This window comes from Podarcis muralis, chromosome 9 (assembly GCF_964188315.1).
Source record: "Podarcis muralis chromosome 9, rPodMur119.hap1.1, whole genome shotgun sequence".
NCBI classification, from domain to species: domain Eukaryota; kingdom Metazoa; phylum Chordata; class Lepidosauria; order Squamata; family Lacertidae; genus Podarcis; species Podarcis muralis.
The window spans coordinates 2,581,913-2,603,026 of NC_135663.1; the positions used below are offsets into that span (position 1 = coordinate 2,581,913).

The window sequence follows — 21,114 nt, forward strand, 5'->3', positions numbered from 1 at the left end:
AAATTACAGTGGTGCCTCAGATTTCGAACAGCTTAGTTCCCTAATAACTCAGAACCCAAACACTGCAAACCCGGAAGTAGGTGTCCCGGTTTTCAAACTTTGTCCCGGAAGCTGAACATGCTCCTGAGCTTCCATTTTTCCTGTTGCGCAGGAAATTTGAGTCCCCCGCATAGTAATTAAGGCTTATTTGCTCCCGTTTCTACCCTTAGGCGGCAAATTTAAGTCATCCCTCCCCCAACCCTAATTAAGGCTTATTTGCTCCCGTTTTACCCTTAAGCAGCAAATTTTAGTCCGTCCCCCCCCCTCATAATTAAAGCCTTCCACTTCTGATTGCAATGTTCTGAGGTGATATTCAGTGCGTTTGTTTTTGCTATTTCTTGCGTTTTTGTTTGTGTGGCTTTTTCATTTTTGTGTCTATGGCTTGTTTTTCGTTTTATGATCGATTGATTGATTGTGTGACTGCGGAAATGGATAAAAGCCCCCCATCCAAACAATGACTATAATCAGCGCAGGTAAGAAAAAAATTAAGTTTAATTAAGTTTAATTATCTACAATACTGTCTTATTTATTTTATAGCACAGAACATTTGATTATTGCTTTCATTTTATGGATCAATGGTCTTGTTAGATAGTAAAATCCATGTTAAATTGCTGTTTTAGGGGTTGTTTTTAAAAGTCTGGAACGGATTAATCCATTTTGCATGACTTTCTATGGGAAAGCGCACCTTGGTTTTGGAATGCTTTGGTTTTGGAATGGACTACCGGGACGAATCAAGTTTGAAAACCAGGGTACCACTGTACACGAAAGGAGATTCAGACTAAACGGTAGGAAGAACTTTCTGACGGCAAGAGCAGATTGACATTAATGAGACCGACTGCCAGTGGGTGAGTGGAAGGTAACAAACTGTCCTTCATTGGAGTGGTTGGCTGGGCATCTGTTCAGGATTCTTTGGCTGTGATTCCTGGATTGCAGGGGGTTGGACTAGATGTCCACTGGTGGTCCCTTCCAACTATTTTATGGTTCTGTGGCTGGGACCAGGGCGGTTGGGTCCTCCATTTCCTAACGAGCCACTCAAAGCATGTACTACTACTACTACTAATAATAATAATAATATATTTATATCCTGCCCTCCCTGGCCTGAGCCGGGCTCAGGACGGCTAACACCAGTAAATTTACAATAAAAACATAAGGGGGGGGGCAATTTAAAATACAGGTTAAAATGCAATTTAAAAGGCAGCCTCATTTTAAAAGTAGCCCATAGATCAAGACCATAAGGGGAGGGAAACAGAAGGGTCAGACTGAGTCCAAACCAAAGGCCAGGTGGAACAGCTCTGTCTTGCAGGCCCTGCGGAAAGATGTCAAGTCCCGCAGGGCCCCGGTCTCTTGTGACAGAGCGTTCCACCAAGTCGGGGCCAATACTGAAAAGGCCCTGGCCCCGTTGAGACCAATCTAACCACCTTGTGACTTGGGACCTCCAAAGTGTTGTCATTTGCGGACCTTAAGGTCCTCCGCGGGGCATACCAGGAGAGGCGGTCCCGTAGGTACGTGGGTCCTAATCAGGATTGGCGAAACCCTTTCCAGTCCAATAGCCACGTCCTCACGTAAGATGAGTCCACTCCACCCAACAGCATCATGTCTCCCAACCCCAAAGGTTGCTGCCCTCAAGACACAAAAGCACCTCTCTGCTCTGAGCCGGATGTGGCAAGAGCCAGATCAGGAGCAAAAATCTCTCTCTCTCTCTTTCTCTCTCTCTCATGATACCAGATTCACACAGTTTTCTGCTCCAAGTATGAACAAGCAAAGATGAGGCGGGCGAAAACTGCTCTGCAAATGTCCCAAAACATTTCCAGCTGCACGTCGGCAGCTGTTAAGCTGCACCAGCCTGGCTGCCTTCGCAGTTTCTTTGATCGCGGCGAGGCCTTAATGTGTTAGCAACGCCGCGCATCAGTAAATGAGATTCGGTGCCTGAAAAGAGCCCAGAAGGGGGGGGGGGAGTAATCTGGGCGACTCGTTGGAAAGCAGATCTGCTTCTGCAGAAACGCCTCCGCCCAGGCTGAGAAAGTGGCTGAAGTCTAAAAGCAGTTTAATAATAATAATAATAATAATAATAATAATAATAATAATAATAAGATGTACTTCACAGGCCTTCCCAATAAATGCTTTGCTGCGATAACACTTAGGTCTGCTTAATAATAGCCTTGATGAAGGGAGTGCTGCACTTAAGCAGCCCAGATCCTGGCCAAGTCAAGTGTCATTTTGCAACCGATGTAGATCACACACTCCATATGGCAAGCGACTCTAGCTCAGTGGGCAGAGCAGGTGTCTGGCATGCTGATGGCCCCGGGTTCAGTCCTAGCACCTCCAGTTAAAATCTCACTTCACTTAAGACCGAGGAGAGCCACTAACAGAGCAGATAAAATAGGCATGAACAGGCAACGTGCTAAATAAACCATAGTTTAGCAAGCCGTGGAGGGGAGTTCAGAATCTTTCGTTTCGCTTTCGGCAAGCCACAGTTTCCTGTGCTATCGAAACCCAGAGCAATGGCCATCTAACTGTAGTTAGTTAACAGGCTTCAGAAACTGTGAAATGGCACTGGCCTGCTTTAAGCTAACTGCAATTAGGGGCAGTCTGTCAATCTGGGCCGCATGACGAATCACAGTTAACTCAGGAGGAGGGGACTAGGCTGATTCACTTCTCTCTGCCATGGTTTAGGGTAGCGCTCCAAGGCAGCCTAGCCTAACCTGGGGCTTCCTATGTCCATCATAAAAAGAATTCAGTGGCATTGTGTGGAGACATAACTCAAGTGCTTTGAACACAGGAGGCCCCAGGCTGAACACACAGAACCTCTGGCTAATAATAATAATAATAATAATAATAATAATAATTTATTATTTATACCCCACCCATCTGGCTGGGCTTCCCCAGCCACTCTGGCCGGCTTCCAAAAATATTAAAATACAGTAATGCATCAAACAGGGACGCGGGTGGCGTTGTGGGTTAAACCACAGAGCCTAGGGCTTGCAGATCAGAAGGTCGGCGGTTCGAATCCCCGCGACGGGGTGGGCTCCTGTTGCTCGGTCCCTGCTCCTGCCAACCTAGCAGTTCGAAAGCACATCAAAGTGCAAGTAGATGAATAGGTACCGCTCCGGCGGGAAGGTAAACGGCGTTTCCGTGCGCTGCTCTGGTTCGCCAGAAGCGGCTTAGTCCTGCTGGCCACATGACCTGGAAGCTGTACACCGGCTCCCTCGGCCAATAAAGCGAGATGAGCACCGCAACCCCAGAGTCGGCCACGACTGGACCTAATGGTCAGGGGTCCCTTTACCTTTACCTAATGCATCAAACATTAAAAACTTCCCTAAACAGGGCTGCCTTCAGATGTCTTTTAAAAATAGGGTAGCTGCTTATTTCCTTGACATCTGATGGGAGGGCGTTCCACAGGGCGGGTGCCAGTACCGAGAAGGCCCTCTGCCTGGTTCCCTGTAGCTTTGCTTCTCGCAGTGAGGGAACCGCCAGAAGGCCTTGGCGCTGGACCTCAGTGTCTGGGCTGAATGATGGGGGTGGAGACGCTCCTTCAGCAAAAAAGGGAATTTGGAGAGTGGTGCTCAAAACAACTACTGGTCGTATGGACTTGGAGAGCACCTGGCTACCTAGTCCACACCGGGCCACCTGCCTTCTTTGACCACTGGCCAATTTAGGTGGGGCTGATGGGAGCCAAGGAATTCGAAAATATCTGGAGGGCTACAGGTCCCGCTCCCCCAACCCACCGCCAAAAAGTCCTCAAATAAAGGCAGCTTCGTAGTTCTGCCAGCAGGCAAGATCTATACCGATAAATATTTCAGTGCCCTCGAAACGGCATTTAATCCTGCCTGAGACAGAATAGTATCTGAAATGGCTTTCTCTGAGCAGAAGGAAATTAAGATCGAAAGCTCTGGGACTGGGGGGCCGAGAGGGATTGTAACCTTAAAACACACACCCAACGACCAAGTGAAAAAGCCCATCCTCTGTACGTTACTGGAGAACTAGAGAGCCAGGAATGAGATAATACCCAGCAACTAGCTCCAATTTCGCTTTTTCCACCCTGCTGGTTTCACGCCTAGCAAGGGAAGAATAAGAACGCAGAGGCGGAAGAGGCTGCTGTAATCAGGCTGTTCCTGGAATGAAACTTGGATAATTGGTTTTTATGTCCAAAATGCCAGAAGTAATTAGGCTTGGCAGGAGTGCCGCACAGATAAAAATGGGAAGGCCTGGCAGAGAAGGGGGGAAAGGGAGCTTGATGCCATCTCGTAATTGCAGGCCAAAAATGCTGCAAGTCAAGCAGCCTCAGCCTCGTCACCTCGCAGGCAGGGTCACGACTCCCAAAAACCCTGGTGTATGCGGGCGTGGGACTTTGTGTTTGAGGAGACGCTCTGCCCATGCTCAGAGACACGTGGAGGCTCAAAGACCGAAGGCAGTTCTGAGATTTGAGTTCCTTTAGCTAGGCATGTGCCTTTGTGTGTGTGTGCCATACAAACTCCCAGCTGCCTCTGAAGGCCGCAGCACATCTAACACGCAAGATAAATATCATTACACAGCAAAGAGGATGCAACAAGGAGGGTATCCAACGTGTAGCGCTGCTGGATTGGGCCAGGGCTGAGAGGAGATGTACTCTAACAATACTCTATTCTGCCTTGGTCAGACCACACCTGGAATACCGTGTCCCAATTCTGTGCACCACAATTTAAGCAGGATGTTGACAAGCTGGAAGGTGTGCAGAGGAGGGTGACCAAGATGATCAAGGGTCTGGAAACTAGACCTTATGAGGAACGGTTGAAGGAGCTGGGTGTGTTTAGCCGGGAAAAGGGGAGACTGAGAGGAGATATGGTTGTTGTTTTTTAGTCATTTAGTCGTGTCCGACTCTTCGTGACCCCCTGGAGCAGAGCACGCCAGGCCCTCCTGTCCTCCACTGCCTCCCGCAGTTTGGTCAAACTCATGCTGGTAGCTTCGAGAACACTATCCAACCATCTCGTCCTCTGTCGTCCCCTTCTCCTTGTGCCCTCCATCTTTCCCAACATCAGGGTCTTTTCCAGGGAGTCTTCTCTTCTCATGAGGTGGCCAAAGTCTTGGAGTCTCAGCTTCAGGATCTGTCCTTCCAGTGAGCACTCAGGGCTGATTTCCTTCAGAATGGAGAGGTTGGATCTTCTTGCAGTCCATGGGACTCTCAAGAGTCTCCTCCAGCACCAGAATTCAAAAGCATCCATTCTTCGGCGATCAGCCTTCTTGATGGTCCATCTGATAGCCATCTTCAAATATCTGAAGGGCTGTCGCATGGAAGGGGGAGCAAGTTTATTTTCCCCTGCTCTGGAGGGTAGGATTCGAACCCATGGCTTCAAGATACATCAGGAAGAACTTTCTGACAGTAAGGGCCATTAGACAGTGGAGCAGACTCCCACAGGAAGTTGTGGACTCTCCTTCCTTGGGGGTTTATGAGCAGAGGTTGGGTGGCCATCTGTCATGGGTGCTTTAGCTGAGATTCCTGCATTGCAGGGGGTTGGACTAGATGACCCTTGGGCTAGATGACCTTCCAACTCTTCAATTCTATGATTCTGTGAACATCTGGAAGGCCAGAGGTGAGCTGTGATGCAACAGATGTTGTGGGTTGTCCACTGTATGTGAAAGCTTATTCTTCTCAGTCGTGAAAAGTGAGGAGAGGGTGAGCACACTGGGCCGTGGCACCCCAAAACTTGGTTGTTTGATTTTACCAGGGAAACCATGGCTTGCTGCTAAGTCTGAACCAGGCCAAAGACTCCATCTATGGCTGCTCTGAGAGCGGGAAACGTAATAGGAATTAGAAGGGCCCCACACTGCAAAAGGGACACGGGTGGTGCTGTGGGTTAAACCACAGAGCCTAGGACTTGCCGATCAGAAGGTCGGTGGTTCAAATCCCCGCGACGGGGTGAGCTCCCGTTGCTCGGTCCCTGCTCCTGCCAACCTAGCAGTTCGGAAGCACGTCAAAGTGCAAGTAGATAAATAGGTACCGCTCCGGCGGGAAGGTAAACGGCGTTTCCGTGCGCTGCTGTGGTTTGCCAGAAGCGGCTTAGTCATGCTGGCCACATGAACCGGAAGCTGTACACCGGCTCCCTCGGCCAATAAAGCGAGATGAGAGCCACAACCCCAGAGTCGGCCACGACTGGACCTAATGGTCAGGGGTCCCTTTACCTTTACACTGCAAAAACCACCTGCCCTCACCCACTCCCACTGGGTTTCCTAGCAAAACCAGGTGCTGTGGCAGGAAGGGACCCCCACACCTGATGAAGCAACGCCACAAGCCAGGCGACAGATCTTCCGCACATCCGGCTTTCCACCAGCACGACATGCAAGGACTCTCCCTCCCGTCTCTTCCCCAGATGTGATTTTGCTCCAGGGGGACAAAACGTTGGCAAGAGAATGAAAACGAGAGGGACAGCTGCTTCCAGAATGGGATCTAAAGTTCTTGGCAGTGGGATGGGGAGCGGGGGGACTCCTTGAAGTCTACACTGAGGACTTAATTACTGTTAATTAAAAAAAACAAAAGCCACAGGCTGATTCCCTTTTGCAGGAAGGAAACAGCCATTGCAGGCGTCTGGAGCAGCTGGGAGTCAGTGATGTGGGTGAAGAGAAAGGGGGAGCAGCAGGCGCCTGCGCATGGATTAAGTCACACAGTGGGAACCCCAAAGCAGGTGTGGCCAAGGTGGTGCCCTCGGGGTGTTTATTTTATCGATCCCAGTGTGAGTGCATCTGAGCCAGGGGGTTTGGCACCAGGAATTTCGCGTATACAGGAAAACTGTGCACACCCGACCCCTTAGCTAGTGGGAGAAGCCAGGAATTCTCGTGGGGATTCATGCGCCGTCGTGAAACCTCATGAGAGCATCCCAGAGCCAGCGCATTGAGAAGGCCTTGAGCCCCGCCCCGAAGCAAGGCTCCCAGCCTCTCCATTTTGAAGCTTTCTGCACGACACAAACCTCCTGATCTGCTGTGTCTCAACGTCCTCCGACACCCGCAGTGAAAATAATACAGGTGAAACTCAGAAAATTTGAATAACATGGAAAAGTTCATTTATTTCAGTAATTCAACTTAAAAGGTTAGTTTCACCTTTTAAGTTGAATTACTGAAATAAATGAACTTTTCCACAATATTCTAATTTTCCGAGTTTCACCTGTATATAATAATAATAATTTATTATTTCTACCCCTCCCATCTGGCTGGGTTTCTCCAGCCACTCTGGGCGGCTTCCAACTGAATATGAAAAAAAATACAGCGTCAGACATTAAAAACCTCCCTAAACAGGGCGGCCTTCAGTTGTCTTTTAAAAGTAAAATAGTTGTTTATTGCCCCTGCTTCAAGAGTTACAAAGAACTGGATGCTCTCCGTCTCCTGACAATTTGCTAGCCAAAGCAGGAGAAGGAAGCAGGGGAAGTCCTGGTAAATTGGTGCTAATTTGGGTAAGCTCTGAGTCAACAGCAACTAAGCCACCAACGCTACCAGTCTGAAAATCTTGCCTGATCCCCTTTGCTTGGACAGCTTCCAAGCGCCAAGGGCAAAAGCGAATTAAACCGGTAATTCCCTGAGCTACGAAAAGGACTTGCTAATTTCAATATGCTATCATCAAGGCAGGATCTGGACACACAGGGTTTATATATAGCTCGCCCTTCCTGGAAAGAGCATTGTTGGGAGAGGGTGTCCCCTCTGGGAACCTGGAGGGATCTCAGTTATAGGGGTCAAAGAATAAAGTTGAGAGAGAGAAAAACCTCTTGCAGAAAGTTCATTAGAAACACAAGGTGCGATGCTCAACACAGAAGAGTTTTGCATTCAGAAGAGCTCAGCGTTTTGCTGCTGCTAGGTTTGTGGGGTTTAAAAAGCGTAACAATAGGAAAAGTTAGTACAGTGGTACCTTGGGTTACATACGCTTCAGGTTACAGACTCCGCTAACCCAGAAATAGTGCTTCAGGTTAAGAAATTTGCTTCAGGATGAGAACAGAAATTGTGCTCCAGCGGTGCAGCAGCAGCAGCAGTGGGAGGCCCCATTAGCTAAAGTGGTCTTCAGGTTAAGAACAGTTTCAGGTTAAGTACGGACCTCTGGAACGAATTAAGTACTTAACCTGAGGTACCACTGTAATATTGTTAACAAATGAGATAAAAAATGGATAGTAAAAAATGGTTCTAGGGGTTGTTCATGCGTAAGCCTGTGCCCACACCTGGCTGGGTTGCCTGAGTGAACCTTTCCTGTCCGGACAGCCACTCACCCGTGGCTGTCTCAATCGCTGGCAGAATCCGTCAGTGGGCGTTTCTTGAACTTCTTCCAGCAAAGAAGTTCTTTGACGCCCAGTCTCCTCCTACTCTCCCTGCACGGAAGCCTCCTGCGCAAGGAGGGCGTGGGCAGCGGAGGACCCTTCCTCTCCCCGCTGGTCCCCAGCAAGGAGTCATGTGACCGCCTCTCTGATTCCCCCATCTGCCCCCCTTCTCCACTGGAGCTGAGCTGATACCCTTCCCCAGAAGATGGGCTGCCTCTCCCAATCCCGGGACGCTCTCTGGGATCCCTCTGGAGCTTGCTCTCTCCCTCCGGCACTGATGGCAGTTCCCTGACAGATAGGCTGAAAGAAAAAGGGATTGACATTGGAAACCAGAGGGGGGGTGGGAAGTCTAGGGCTTCTGAGAATCCTAAATGTGATGGTGAACAATATGTGTAAACTGAAATATCTTATATAAAACTCAATAATTTTTTTAAGCATGTTCCTAGTCCTCACTACTACTACTACTACTAATAAATTTTTATTTACACACCGCCCTTCCCGGTTCAGAAAACCGGGCTTAGGGAGGCTAACAACAAATTTAAAACACTTAATTGTAGAAGCAGAATAAAATACAGTATATAAAAAAAGAATAACAATAAAATTCAAAGTTCAGAAATCAATTTGGGGGAAACCCATCTAATAAGCATTTGATAGTCACCAGGGCTAGCTGGCTGAATTAGTCCTACTTGGGCCAGCGAGGAGGCCAGGGGAGAATTAGCTGTGGGGTCTCAGAGCGGGTGATCTTCATAAAAGGGGAGGGAGAGGGAAGAGAAGGGAAGGGAAATAAATAAATAAATAAATAAATTACTGCGCAGATAGGGACGGCAGCATATAGGCATGGCTTCTGGTAGGTGAAGGACTATGATGGAAGTAAGAGCTGGACCACAAAGAAGGCTGATCGTCGAAGAATGGATGCTTTTGAATTCTGGTGCTGGAGGAGACTCTGGAGAGTCCCATGGACAGCAAGAAGATCAAACCGATCCATTCTGAAGGAAATCAGCCCTGAGTGCTCACTGGAAGGACAGATCCTGAAGCTGAGGCTCCAAGACTTTGGCCACCTCATGAGAAGAGAAGACTCCATGGAAAAGACCCCGATGTTGGGAAAGATGGAGGGCACAAGGAGAAGGGGACAACAGAGGACGAGATGGTGGGACAGTGTTCTTGAAGCTACCAGCATGAGTCTGACCAAACTGCGGGAGGCAGCGGAAGACAGGAGTGCCTGGCGTGCTCTGGTCCAGGGGGTCACGAAGAGGCGGACACGACTAAACAACTAAATAACAACATGATAGGAGCACCAACATGCAGCCCCCCCTCTAGACTCCAGATGCACAAACAGACGCCTGGCCTACTAGTAAGGTAAAAGGTAAAGGAACCCCTGACCATTAGGTCCAGTCGTGACCGACTCTGGGGTTGCGGCGCTCATCTTGCTTTATTGGCCGAGGGAGCCAGCATACAGCTTCTGGGTCATGTGGCCAGCATGACTAAGCCGCTTCTGGTGAACCAGAGCAGCGCACAGAAACGCCGTTTAACTTCCCGCCGGAGCGGTACCTATTGATCTACTTGCACTTTGACGTGCTTTTGAACTGCCAGGTTGGCAGGAGCAGGGACTGAGCAACGGGAGCTCACCCCGTTGTGGGGATTCGAACCGCCGACCTTCTGATCGGCAAGCCCTAGGCTCTGTGGTTTAACCCACAGCGCCACCCGCATCCCAACTAGTAGTACATGTGAAATGGATCTAGGGGTCTCAGTGGACCATAAGCATGACGTAAGTCAACAGTGCGCTCTTACCTTCACCAAGAAACTGCCATCTTTCTCCTGGGTGACCATGACCACGGAGTCGTGGAGCTTTTCGTCAAAGTGAACATGGCTGGAACTCCCCTCTGCCGGTTGAGGCGGGGCGAAGCGGACACCTCCCACTTTGGACTTGGTGCCTAGAGGAGACACATCAAAGCCAAACAGGGATCAGGTGCCAATTTCAGGAAGAGGAATCCACTAGCAACATTAGACAGAAGTTGGAGCTGCTGATTTGCAGCTGGCTTGGTCTGGTGAACACAGGATCAGGCCCACCTAACCCAGGATCCTGTTCTCGCAGTGGATAACCAGATGCCCCAATAGGATTGTACAACAATAAGTAACCAAAGAATTAAACCCCTGTGTTGCAAATCGTTCAGTCCAGACACTGAGGTCCAGCTCCGAGGGCCTTCTCGGTGGTGGCACCCGCCCTGTGGAACACCCTCCCACCAGATGTCAAGGAAACAAACAACTACCTGACTTTTAGAAGACATCTGAAGGCAGCCCTGTTTAGGGAAGCTTTTAATGTTTGATGCATTACGGTATTTTAATATTTTGTTGGAAGCCACCCAGAGTGGCTGGGGAAGCCCAGCCAGATGGGCGGGGTATAAATAATAAATTATTATTATTTGTATAATATTGGCAAGTTTGATCTGCCCGGCATTTAGGCTGGATTGAGAAAACCAGATTTGGCTTTGCACTGAAAGCTCCTCCTCCTCCTTTTCATCATCTGGTCTTGTAGCCAAGCAAGTATAAAAGCGGTATAAATAAATTATTATTATTATTATTATTATTATTAGTCTTTGGGGTTGGTGGAAGGGAAGAGAGGCTTGCACAAAAGACACCAAGGAGCTGAGGTTATAGAGGCTTTCACCACAATGCCGGCATGCTATCAACACTAGCAAAACAACAACCTATGGTCACGTAAAGCATACTCAATAAACACACGAGACGTAACGGCTGTGCTCTTTAGATAAATAAGTTTTACTATTCATAGTATCAAATTATAAATTTCAATGGAAGTAACTCATAAAGTTCAACAAACAAACAAAGAAGAAGACCCAGTGGATCAGATCATTCCTTAGTCAGGTCCGTCTGTATAATGGTGCCTATTCCATCTGTCTGTTCGTAAAATCCAAAAAGTCCACATGAAAGGTTGTTACAGTTCCACAAAAATCCTTATACAGAGTCTAGACAAGGATTTCCAGAATATTGGCCTTGCTTCGCCGTCTTGGGCTTCATCAGTACTTAAAGCTCTAAATAATGCTGTTGTTGTTTAGTCGTTTAGTCGTGTCCGACTCTTCGTGACCCCCTGGACCAGAGCACGCCAGGCACTCCTGTCTTCCACTGCCTCCCGCAGTTTGGTCAAACTCATGCTGGTAGCTTTGAGAACACTGTCCCACCATCTCGTCCTCTGTCGTCCCCTTCTCCTTGTGCCCTCCATCTTTCCCAACATCAGGGTCTTGTCCAGGGAGTTTTCTCTTCTCATGAGGTGGCCAAAGTACTGGAGCCTCAGCTTCAGGATCTGTCCTTCCAGTGAGCACTCAGGGCTGATTTCCTTCAGAATGGATCGGTTTGCTCTTCTTGCAGTCCATGGCATTCTCAAGAATCTCCTCCAGCACCATAATTCAAGAGCATCCATTCTTCGGCGATCAGCCTTCTTTATGGTCCAGCTCTCACTTCCATACATCACTACTGGGAAAACCATAGCTTTGACTATACGGACCTTTGTTGGCAAGGTGATGTCTCTGCTTTTTAAGATGCTGTCTAGGTTTGTCACTGCTTTTCTCCCAAGAAGCAGGCATCTTTTAATTTCCTGACTGCTGTCACCATCTGCAGTGATTATTTATTTGTAATGCAAATAAATACAATATCATGATCTCACACATTTTACAGCAAAAATAATATAAAACTATAAACAACCTTATGCATGAACTGACTAGAGAATGATCTGATCCACTGAGTCTTCTGCTTTGTTCATTTGTTGAACTTTATGAGATACTTCCGTTGAAATTTGATACTATGAATAGTATACCTTATTTATCTAAGAACACAGCCGGTTGCGTCTCGTGCGTTTATTGGGCTTGCTATCAACAGGCAACAGCTGCAGCTCTCAGAGACAACAATGCACCAAATGGCAGAGATAAGTTTGGTGCTTAGGAGACAGTGAAAAGGGTGCACGGTTCGACTGATGAGCAGAGGCGTGTCAAGTGGAAAAGATCCAGCTCTTCCTTTTGCAGAGGGTTTCTGCCAAGGAAACTTATTTATAAATGTTTCCAGGGAGCCCGCTTTGGATAAGCACCTCCGCTATGAAGAAGACAAAGACAACGACAAAGAAGAGGACAAAGACAGAGAAGAAGACAAAGAGACAAAGGAAGAAGACAAAGACATTTTCTAATGGAACAAATTATATATTTAAAATATGTTTATTTTGAAGATACACATTTTAAAAAGCCTGCCTGGCGTCTTTCGTTTCCACACCTGAGAACCGACAATAAACCGTTAGCCTAGGTCAGGGGTCTGCAACCCGCGGCTCCGGAGCCGCATGTGGCTCTTTTACACCTTTGCTGCGGCTCCAGGGCGGATACTAGTGAGGGGAGGAGGCGCATTGTGCGCCCTGACACTCCCCACTGTGGCGGGCGCTGTACTGGCTGTGACGTCGCATGGGGCCGGTGCGTGCGTTAGTCACACACCGTCCCGACGTCACCTTCCCGCCCGCCCGCCCGCTACATTGTAAGGGGCATGTACGCTGGTCACTGCATTGAAAGGGGGCATGTACGCTGGTCACTGTTTTGAAGGGGAGTGAAGAACACACACACACAAAAAGGTAACTTGTTAATTTAATGTTTATTTCTATGAGGAGGAGTAATTCTGAGGGGTCAAACAAAGAAATAATAAAAAAGTGACAAAAAAGTTATTTTTTTATTGACGGGTTTTGCGGCTCCCAGTTTTTTTTTCTTTGGAAACGGGTCCAAGTGGCTCTTTTTGTCTTAAAGGTTGCAGACCCCTGGCCTAGGTCCTAAACTGCGTTACCTAGCCTGATCGCCTCTACAGCCAAACCTGTTAAGATTCCCCCATCCCCCAAACTAACCCAACAAGCATCACTCATAGCCCGTATCAGCCCATCACGCAGTTGTTTTCTTTAAAAATGTGGAAAAGTTCAGAGCAACGGGTCACTGCGTATCTGACGGACGGAAAACATGATATTGGGCAGGTGCTTAAAAAACAAAAGGTCAGGGACACGAGCCCCAGCAAGCTGAGACAAGAAGGCGGTGCCCATAGCTGGAGGGAGAGGGCTGCACAGCTGTGGCCGAGTCCTCTCCACCCCCAGGGTGGGGTTCGGCATTAGCAGAGCATTGAGCCCAGCCACTGGGAAGCAACCTTTCCATCAGGCTGCACCAAAGGCAGAGGCCAGCTGTCCTAGGCTCTCCTGCATCTGATCCCAAGCAACAGCCATTCCATCAGGCTCCCCTGAACTGTTTCCAGCCTAGCTGCTCGCTGCAAGAGCTCTGTAACCTGAAGCACAGGTACCCTAAATTTGCTCTTTCCCCCATTCTCCTCCCTCCTTGTTGCTTTTTCCTTTTATGCTGCGTCTGCTCAACTGCAGGAATAGGGGCAGGCCTGTTTTTCACCGAGCTGAAATCCCCTTTCAGGTTTCTCCATGCCACGAACCATATCATAAACTCCGGTCGTATCCCCAAAGATGTGCTCCTGGCTTCTGGCACCAGGCCCAACTCTGTGACACAAAGATGTCTGAAAAAGTGGCACAGAGGATGGCGACATCAACCACACCGTGTGGAAATCCCTTTGCAGACAACTGCAGTGCCTGAAGAGAGACCGTCAGGTCGTGCATCCGTAGCAGTGACCGGAGGAGAAATGACCACTGGAAGGAGCACAGAGAGAATTAACACCTTGGTTATGGTTACCAGATTTTTTTCAATGAATCTGGGGACACTTTTTTTTTTTGGAAGCTGAGTAGCAACAGGGAGTCAGTAGTGGGGATGATGAGGTGCAAAGCCCTTCTTTCGCACCCTGTGAAACATAAAATGCACAGATTTTTTAAAAAACTGGGCAATGCACGCCGCACGCCCATGACTCCTGAGCCTTCCCTGATCTCCTTCCCCCTTTCTTCTGACAGATCGGGGGAGGCTTGGGAGTCACGGGCGGGCAGCCGTTGCCCAGGAGCGGTACAAGGCGCGCAGTTTCTCTGCCAGGGAGGGTGCAAAGCCCTTCTTTCGCACCTTGTGAAACATAAATGCGCAGTGTTTTTTAAAAACTGGGCAATGGCCGGCCGGCTGCAACTCCCGAGCCTCCCCTGACCAGTCAAAACAAAGGGGGAAGGGGGCAGGAAATCTGTACTACCGGACATCCCAAGTTCCCCTTTGGCAGCGACGGCGGCAGCGGCAGGCAGCAGCCCGGAGCCAGCCTGGTAGCGCAGTTGGCCCTGGCTGGCTTCAGGAGCTGCTCGCTGCTGTGGCGTCCGCCATTTTTTCTTGCCAGAAGTTTCGTTTTTGCAAATCTGGTTTTGCAAATCTGGGGACATTCCAGAGATGGAATTTGTCCAGGGACAGATTTGCAAATCCGGGGACTGTCCCAAGGAACTGGGGACATCTGGTAACCCTAGCCTTGGTGCATCCGCAGCAGCACAACCAGATGCCTTCATCTGCCCCTGCTGCAACAAAACATGTCTCTCCCCTATTGGTCTCTGCAACCACAGCAGGCGCTGCAACTCTCCAACTGATTGACCTCACCCCCAAAGGAGCCCTCCTCCTTTGTCTCTCAAGACAGATGCCAACAATATCATGTGGCCTCTTACCTTTTCTCTAAACCAGTGTTTCCCAAACCCGGGTCTCCAGCTATTTTTTGGACTACAACTCCCATCATCCCTGGTTACAGGACCAGTGGTCAGGGATGATGGGAACTGTAGTTCTGAAACAGCTGGAGACCCAAGATGGGGAAACCCCGCTCTAAACTAAAAAGGCCCTAGAGGAGCCACTCCATCCCCTTGTGGGGCATCTGGGGGCACCAGTGACAGAGGAAGAATGTGAGGCTGCCGGTTCAGCAGATTCAAGACACAGCAGTCGTTTATTTCAGCAGCCAAATGCTTCCTCTACCTTGCTCACTGTATTCAGAAATGCAGACAGTTTAGAAGCGAAGCAATTCACTATTCACTGACTGCACTTATGATCCCATCCTTCTGCAAGGAGCTCATCCAAGATTCTCCCCCATAATTTAATAATAATAATTTCTATTAATTGTACTCCGACTATCTGAGCGGGTTGCCCCAGCCACTCTGGGCAGCTTCCAACATATATATATAAACATCATTAAACAACATCAAACCTTAAAAAGCTTCCCTATACAGGGCTGCCTTCAGAGGTCTTCTAAAAGGTATATAGCTACTCATCTTTTTGGCATCTGATGGGAGGGTGTCCAAGGTGGGTGCCAACACTGAGAAGGCCCTGTGCCTGGTTTAATCCCAACAAACCTGAGAGGTAGGTTAAGCTGCAAGGCAGTGGACTGGCAGCCCAAGGTCACAGCCAGTCAGAGTCATGGCTGAGCCAGGATCTGAATCCTGATCTCCCGGGTCCTAGTCTTAACCACTACTCCAGCCTACTCACGACAGCAAGCAAAAATGTGAACCTGGATCTCCCAGCTGGCTGTTTACTACTACACCTTTCTCTCCTAACCTCGTATTAATGTCTGAGTAAGCAAAGGATTCCTGACTCCCCGGTTGTTCAGCAATTGCAACAGAAATGACTCACCCACTGACAGTATATCATAGCTGGAATGAAGAAAGTTGGGGCAAAGGACAGACCATGTTTATGGTGTGTGTGTGTGTGTGTGTGTGTGTGTGTGTGTGTAAGGGCTGGGCTCCATTCAGTTCTGGTCCTCAAAATCACTCCTGTGCTGAAAATTATTGAATCCTAAGCGTACGTCTTTCTATACCAGACCCCAGTTGGTGGATTTAAGGGTCCCAATAAACTACAGTGCAATAAAAAAGCATATCTTGCAATGGCTGAAGTCCCCTCCAGCGCTGATGAGTTTACAATTATGCCCCAGGCAGGACGACTAACTTCTGGGAGGCTTCCCTCCTCCTGTCCAGCAAGGTTTTCCGCGTCCCCCTCCCAGGTCAAAGTACATGGACTTGCCTTTCCAGAAACTCCTGTCCAGCAAAGGAGGAGGAGGAGGAAAGAGGAGGGTGGGTAGCACATTCCAAATTCTGCCCATTAGCCATGGATCAGCCACTGAGGCTGCAATGATGGGACTGTAGAGTTGGAAGGGAACCCCAGAGGTCATCCATCCCAACCCCCCTGAAATGCAATCCTACATCAACCTCCCTCTGCCCCACTGAACTCAAGAAGCCCCTTACCTCTGAAGAGACAGGGAGATACAGTGGTACCTTGGTTCTCGAACAGCTTAGCTGTCGAACAAACCAGATCCCGAACACCTAAAACCCAGAAGTGTGTGTTCCGGTTTCCGAATGTTTTTCGGAAGCCGAACGTCCGACATGGCAGGAAACTCCTGCAGCCAATCGGAAGCCGCGTCTTGGTTTTTGAATGGTTTCAGGAGTCTTCCTGAACGGATTAAGTTCGAGAATCAAGGTACCGCTGTGCATGACTGTGTTGTCAATAAGGCCAAATAATGGGGGTTGAGGCCACTGGGAGTTGGGGGAGAAAAGGGTTGTTAACGCAGAGAGGTTTCGGCAGTGGAAGGCAGGAGAATTAGAAGCAGCGATTCTTAGGAGACTCCAGACGTCTGCTAATATTTTTTTTGCAAAAAAAAGGCAGGCGTGCCTTGCAAAGCTGCAGAGCTGGTCTGTGGAGGCATCTGGTCACTGAGTTTATAAGCGCAGAAGAATGTGAGAAGGGTCTGCCGGATGAGGCCAACGGCCCGTCTAGTCCAGCATGCTGTTCTCACAATGGCCAGCCAGGAAATCAGTAATCAGGATTCGTGCACAAGAGCTATTCTCCCCTCCTGTGGCTTCCAGCATCTGGGATTCAGAAGCATTGCAGCCTCTGACTGTGGAGCTATTTTATATCTATCATGGCTAGTAGCCATCGATAGCCGTCTCCTCCTCTAGGAATCTCTCTCTACTCCTCTTTTAAGGCCATCCAGCTTGGGGCCACCACCACCTGCGGGGCAGTGAGCTGCACAGTTTCACCATGTGTTGAATGCAGAAGCATTCCCTTCTTCCAAGGAGCTCAGGGGCTATCCAGTCTTAGACCCTCCAACGACCCTGCAAGGAAGGCAAGCCTGAGACGCAGCCCTCTGCCCGCCAAGCCAGAGCCAGAAGCGATTTGAACCCGTCCCCAGTTCAGGCAGTCACGGCGCTGCCCTCTGCACCAAACTGGCTCAAACCCCTTTCATTCAGGTTTTTGCTGCGGCATGCAGATTTTCCTCGCCGGAGACGTTCTGAACCGATTTGCATCCGCTTTCTGAAACGGATTATTAAAGGGAGGCAAGGATTGAATACAAAACACAGAAAGGCAGGCAGACATGGAGCAAAAGATTCGAGCCACTCGGCCAGGTATTTCAGCCAGCTCCGTTCTGTATGTTTGGGACACAACAGCCCCCTCCCTGCCCAAGAACAGCTCTACTGCCCTTTGATGGGCACGGGGCTTATTTGCAAAGAATATTATTCCCTCACCTTTCCTACCTCCGGGTGCAGTGATGGATGTTTGTTTGGACATATCACAACCAAAAAGGCTCAAGACAGAATTCGTGCGACGTCAGCATAGCACAGCCTTTGCATAGCACAACCTGGAGCAATGCCATGGTTTTGGACTACAGTGGTACCTCAGGTTACAGGCGCTTCAGGTTACAGACTCCGCTAACCCAGAAGTAGTACCTCGGGTTAAGAACTTTGCTTCAGGATGAGAACAGAAATCGTGCAGTAGCGGTGGGGCAGCAGCGGGAGGCCCCATTAGCTAAAGTGGTGCTTCAGGTTAAGAACAGTTTCAGGTTAAGAACGGACTTCCGGAACGAATTAAGTACTTAACCTGAGGTACCACTGTACGACTCCCATAAGCCCCAGCCAGCACAGCAGTCGTAGTCCAAAACCTCTGGAGGGCACTGGATTAGCGTGGGCAGGAATTTCGTCCAGCCCAGGACTATCGCAGCTTCCCCAAACTTGCAAAAGGGAACGCGTAATGTTTCAAGCGCAATCCTGATCATTTGTGCTCAGGCTGCTCTGCATCGTCTCTGCGTCCTGTGCAACCCTGCAAAGTAGGCCTGTGGTGGCTGAAGCTGATGGGAGCTGGGATCCAAAAGAGTTGGAGGGCACCAGGTTGGCGAACGCTGTGCCAGCGACCCTCCAGGTTGCAGGCTGAGAGACTGCAGCTGCCTGGACTCGACCTGATCCAGCAGGGAAGCTCTGGCATTCAAACTAAGAGCAAGGAGCCCTGCACTCCAGGAACATGCCCTATGGAAGGGCCAAAGCAGCCCAAGACCACCCAGGATGCTCAGGTCGCCGTGGCAACGGGCATCCAGCCCCACTCGGGTACCACACACCGGCCACTCACCCTTGTTTGCAGTCGCCATTTGACCCAGGGAGAAGTTCCTCCGGCTCGCTCTGCGTCGAACTTCGGCCAGCCCTGTCAGCGAGGGGCCATGCTCCGAGGGGGTGCAGCGGGCTGCCTCTGAAGACAAAGAGGGGGTGCACAAAGGGGAGCAGGAGAGGGGGAAAAGACAGGCAGGTTGAGCCACAGTTAAAAGACTTCTCTCTCCCGACAAAAGATCTTGCACAGGGTAGGGAACCGCCTTGCCCAAACAGTTCTCCGAAGCGTTCCCTCTGGGTCCTAAGGGCTGACATGTCCAAGCCCATACCAACAATTTTCTTCATGGGGGGGGGTGAAGAGGAGGAGGAGTGGGCAAGCAGGCTAAGCGTCCTTAGGGAAGTGAACCGTCAACCCCAATCGCAGATTCCGTGACCCACACGCGAAAAGACAAAATGAGCTCAGGACAAAAGCTAACACACCCCTATAGCCCCCCCCCCCAAAATTGCAGAGAGTTTTCCACAAGCAAATATCCAGAAGGCCCATTTGCAGGAATTAGACCTTGACTAGAGCCTAAGGTTACCATACGTCCCCGTTTCCCGGGGGACAGTCCCCGGATTTACAAATCAGTCCCCATACAAAATCCACCGGAGTTGAAGTGTGTCCCCGGATTCCTTGAAAAAAATTGGGGAACCTTACTATAGCAGCACCAACCTTTGGAACTCCCTGCCACTGCATACTGAGGTAGGTACCAACTCTACCATTTCATTTGCAAACTCTTCCTCCCTTTTTCTTTTTGCAAGCCTTTTAAAGGCTTGGAAGTTTCTAATTCCATCCAGTCTTTCTCTACTGGGACTGAAATTGTTTGTTTGTTTGTTTGTTTTGCAAAGTTTTACTGTTGGTTTTTTAAATTATTCTTCTTAATAAGAAACATATGTTTTCGTGGGAAGCGACTCGTAGGCACCTCCTCTCGGTCCCATCAGCATCAGAAGCAAGGCTGGTGGTGCCACGAGACACGAAATTCCCTCTTCTCAAGAGAGGTCAGGCTTGAACATCTCCTCGCTTTTCTTCCACCTTCCTCTCAGACAAGCCTTTGGGAACTGACATGTAGACCAGGGTCTCCCAAACTTGGGTCTCCAAGTTTCTGGACTACAAATCCCATCACCCAAGCTAACAGGTAAGGGATGATGGGAACTGTACCCCCAAAACAGCTGGGAAACTTTGGTCTAGACCAAGCTGATCGCTGGACTACTATCAGGACAAACTGGATTTTAATAGCTGGTTCTAAATTTATTAATCTCATAAAATGTATATACTGCTTGATTGTAAAACAACAACAACAACTCTCGAAGCGGTTTACGAAAGGGGTAGGACTCCTATTTTGGAACGTAAAAGGTAAAGGTAAAGGGACCCCTGACCATTAGGTCCAGTCGTGACCGACTAAAAGTTAAAATACTAAAACAGATTCACATTACCTCAACTTTCTAAGTCTCTGGGTGGACTTGTCCAAACAAGAATGTCTTCATCATGGCACCGAAAATAATACAGTGGTGCTGCCCCCTTGATATCAATAGGCAGGGAGTTCCAAAGTGCCATATTAAAAGATGGATTTCTTACAAATGCGGAATGAGTATTATGGGGCACCTGTAGCAGGGCCAATTCCTCCGACCGAAGTGGCCGAGTGGGCATCTGTGAGGTAAGGTGATCTCACAGGTAAACTGGTCCCCAGTTGTTAGGGGCTTTATATGCTAATAACAGCACTTCGAACTTGGCCTGGTAGCAGATGGGCAGCCGGTACAGATCTGTGAACACGGGAGTTATACGCTGGCAACACCTCCCTCCTGTCAGCAATCGTGCTGCAGCATTCTGCACCCACCGAAGCTTCCAGATGAAGCGTGAGAGAACCCCCACACAAATGCATTTTCATGTATTTTAATTATTGCTTTTCAGCTGGTTTGTTCTTACTGCTTTGTATTTTATAATGCCTCTAAGTGCTGTTAGCTGCCTTGCAGGAGTCGTCTGGAAGCTGGCAGGATCTCCTTCCTTGTGGTTTTTGAAAGAGAGGTTGGGTGGCCACCTGTCAGGGATTCTGGAGCGGTGGTCCCCGCGTGGCAGCAGGTTGGGCTAGATGACCGCTGGGGAGGCCCCCCCCCCCAGCTCTACAATCCTATGAGCCAAACGCCGACATGGGGGAAAGGCAGGCTATAAATACAGTCATACCTCTTGTTACTTTCAGTTCAGGTTGCGTCCCGCGGCAACCCGGAACTACCAGAAAGGGTTACTTCTGGGTTTCGCAGCTCGCGCATGCGCAGATGCGCAAAATGATGTCACGCGCATGCGCAGAAGCGGTGAATCACGACCCGCGTGTGCGCAGACATGGGTTGCGTTCCTCTCAGGTTGCGAACGGGACTCCGGAACGGATCCCGTTCGCAACCAGAGGTACCACTGTACAGTAAACAAGAATAATCGAATAAAGGGCATGCGCACTGCCGCCGATTCGAACGCTCAGGAATGCCGGC

The 21,114-nt window shown here is 49.3% G+C and overlaps 1 protein-coding gene across 2 annotated transcripts in view; it reads right to left on the reverse strand.

Moving 5' to 3' along the window:
- The window catches only part of ADISSP (adipose secreted signaling protein), a 67,649-nt gene that overhangs the window by 22,154 nt on the left and 24,381 nt on the right, over positions 1–21,114 (reverse strand). For both annotated transcript variants that reach the window (XM_028744442.2, XM_028744444.2), the window contains exons 2-3: positions 18,623–18,739; positions 10,095–10,237 (exon numbers count right to left, since the gene is read on the reverse strand). In XM_028744442.2, coding sequence (XP_028600275.2) covers positions 10,095–10,237; positions 18,623–18,641 — 162 coding nt within the window. In that variant the 5' untranslated portion in view covers positions 18,642–18,739. The remainder of the gene's footprint in view (positions 1–10,094; positions 10,238–18,622; positions 18,740–21,114) is intronic.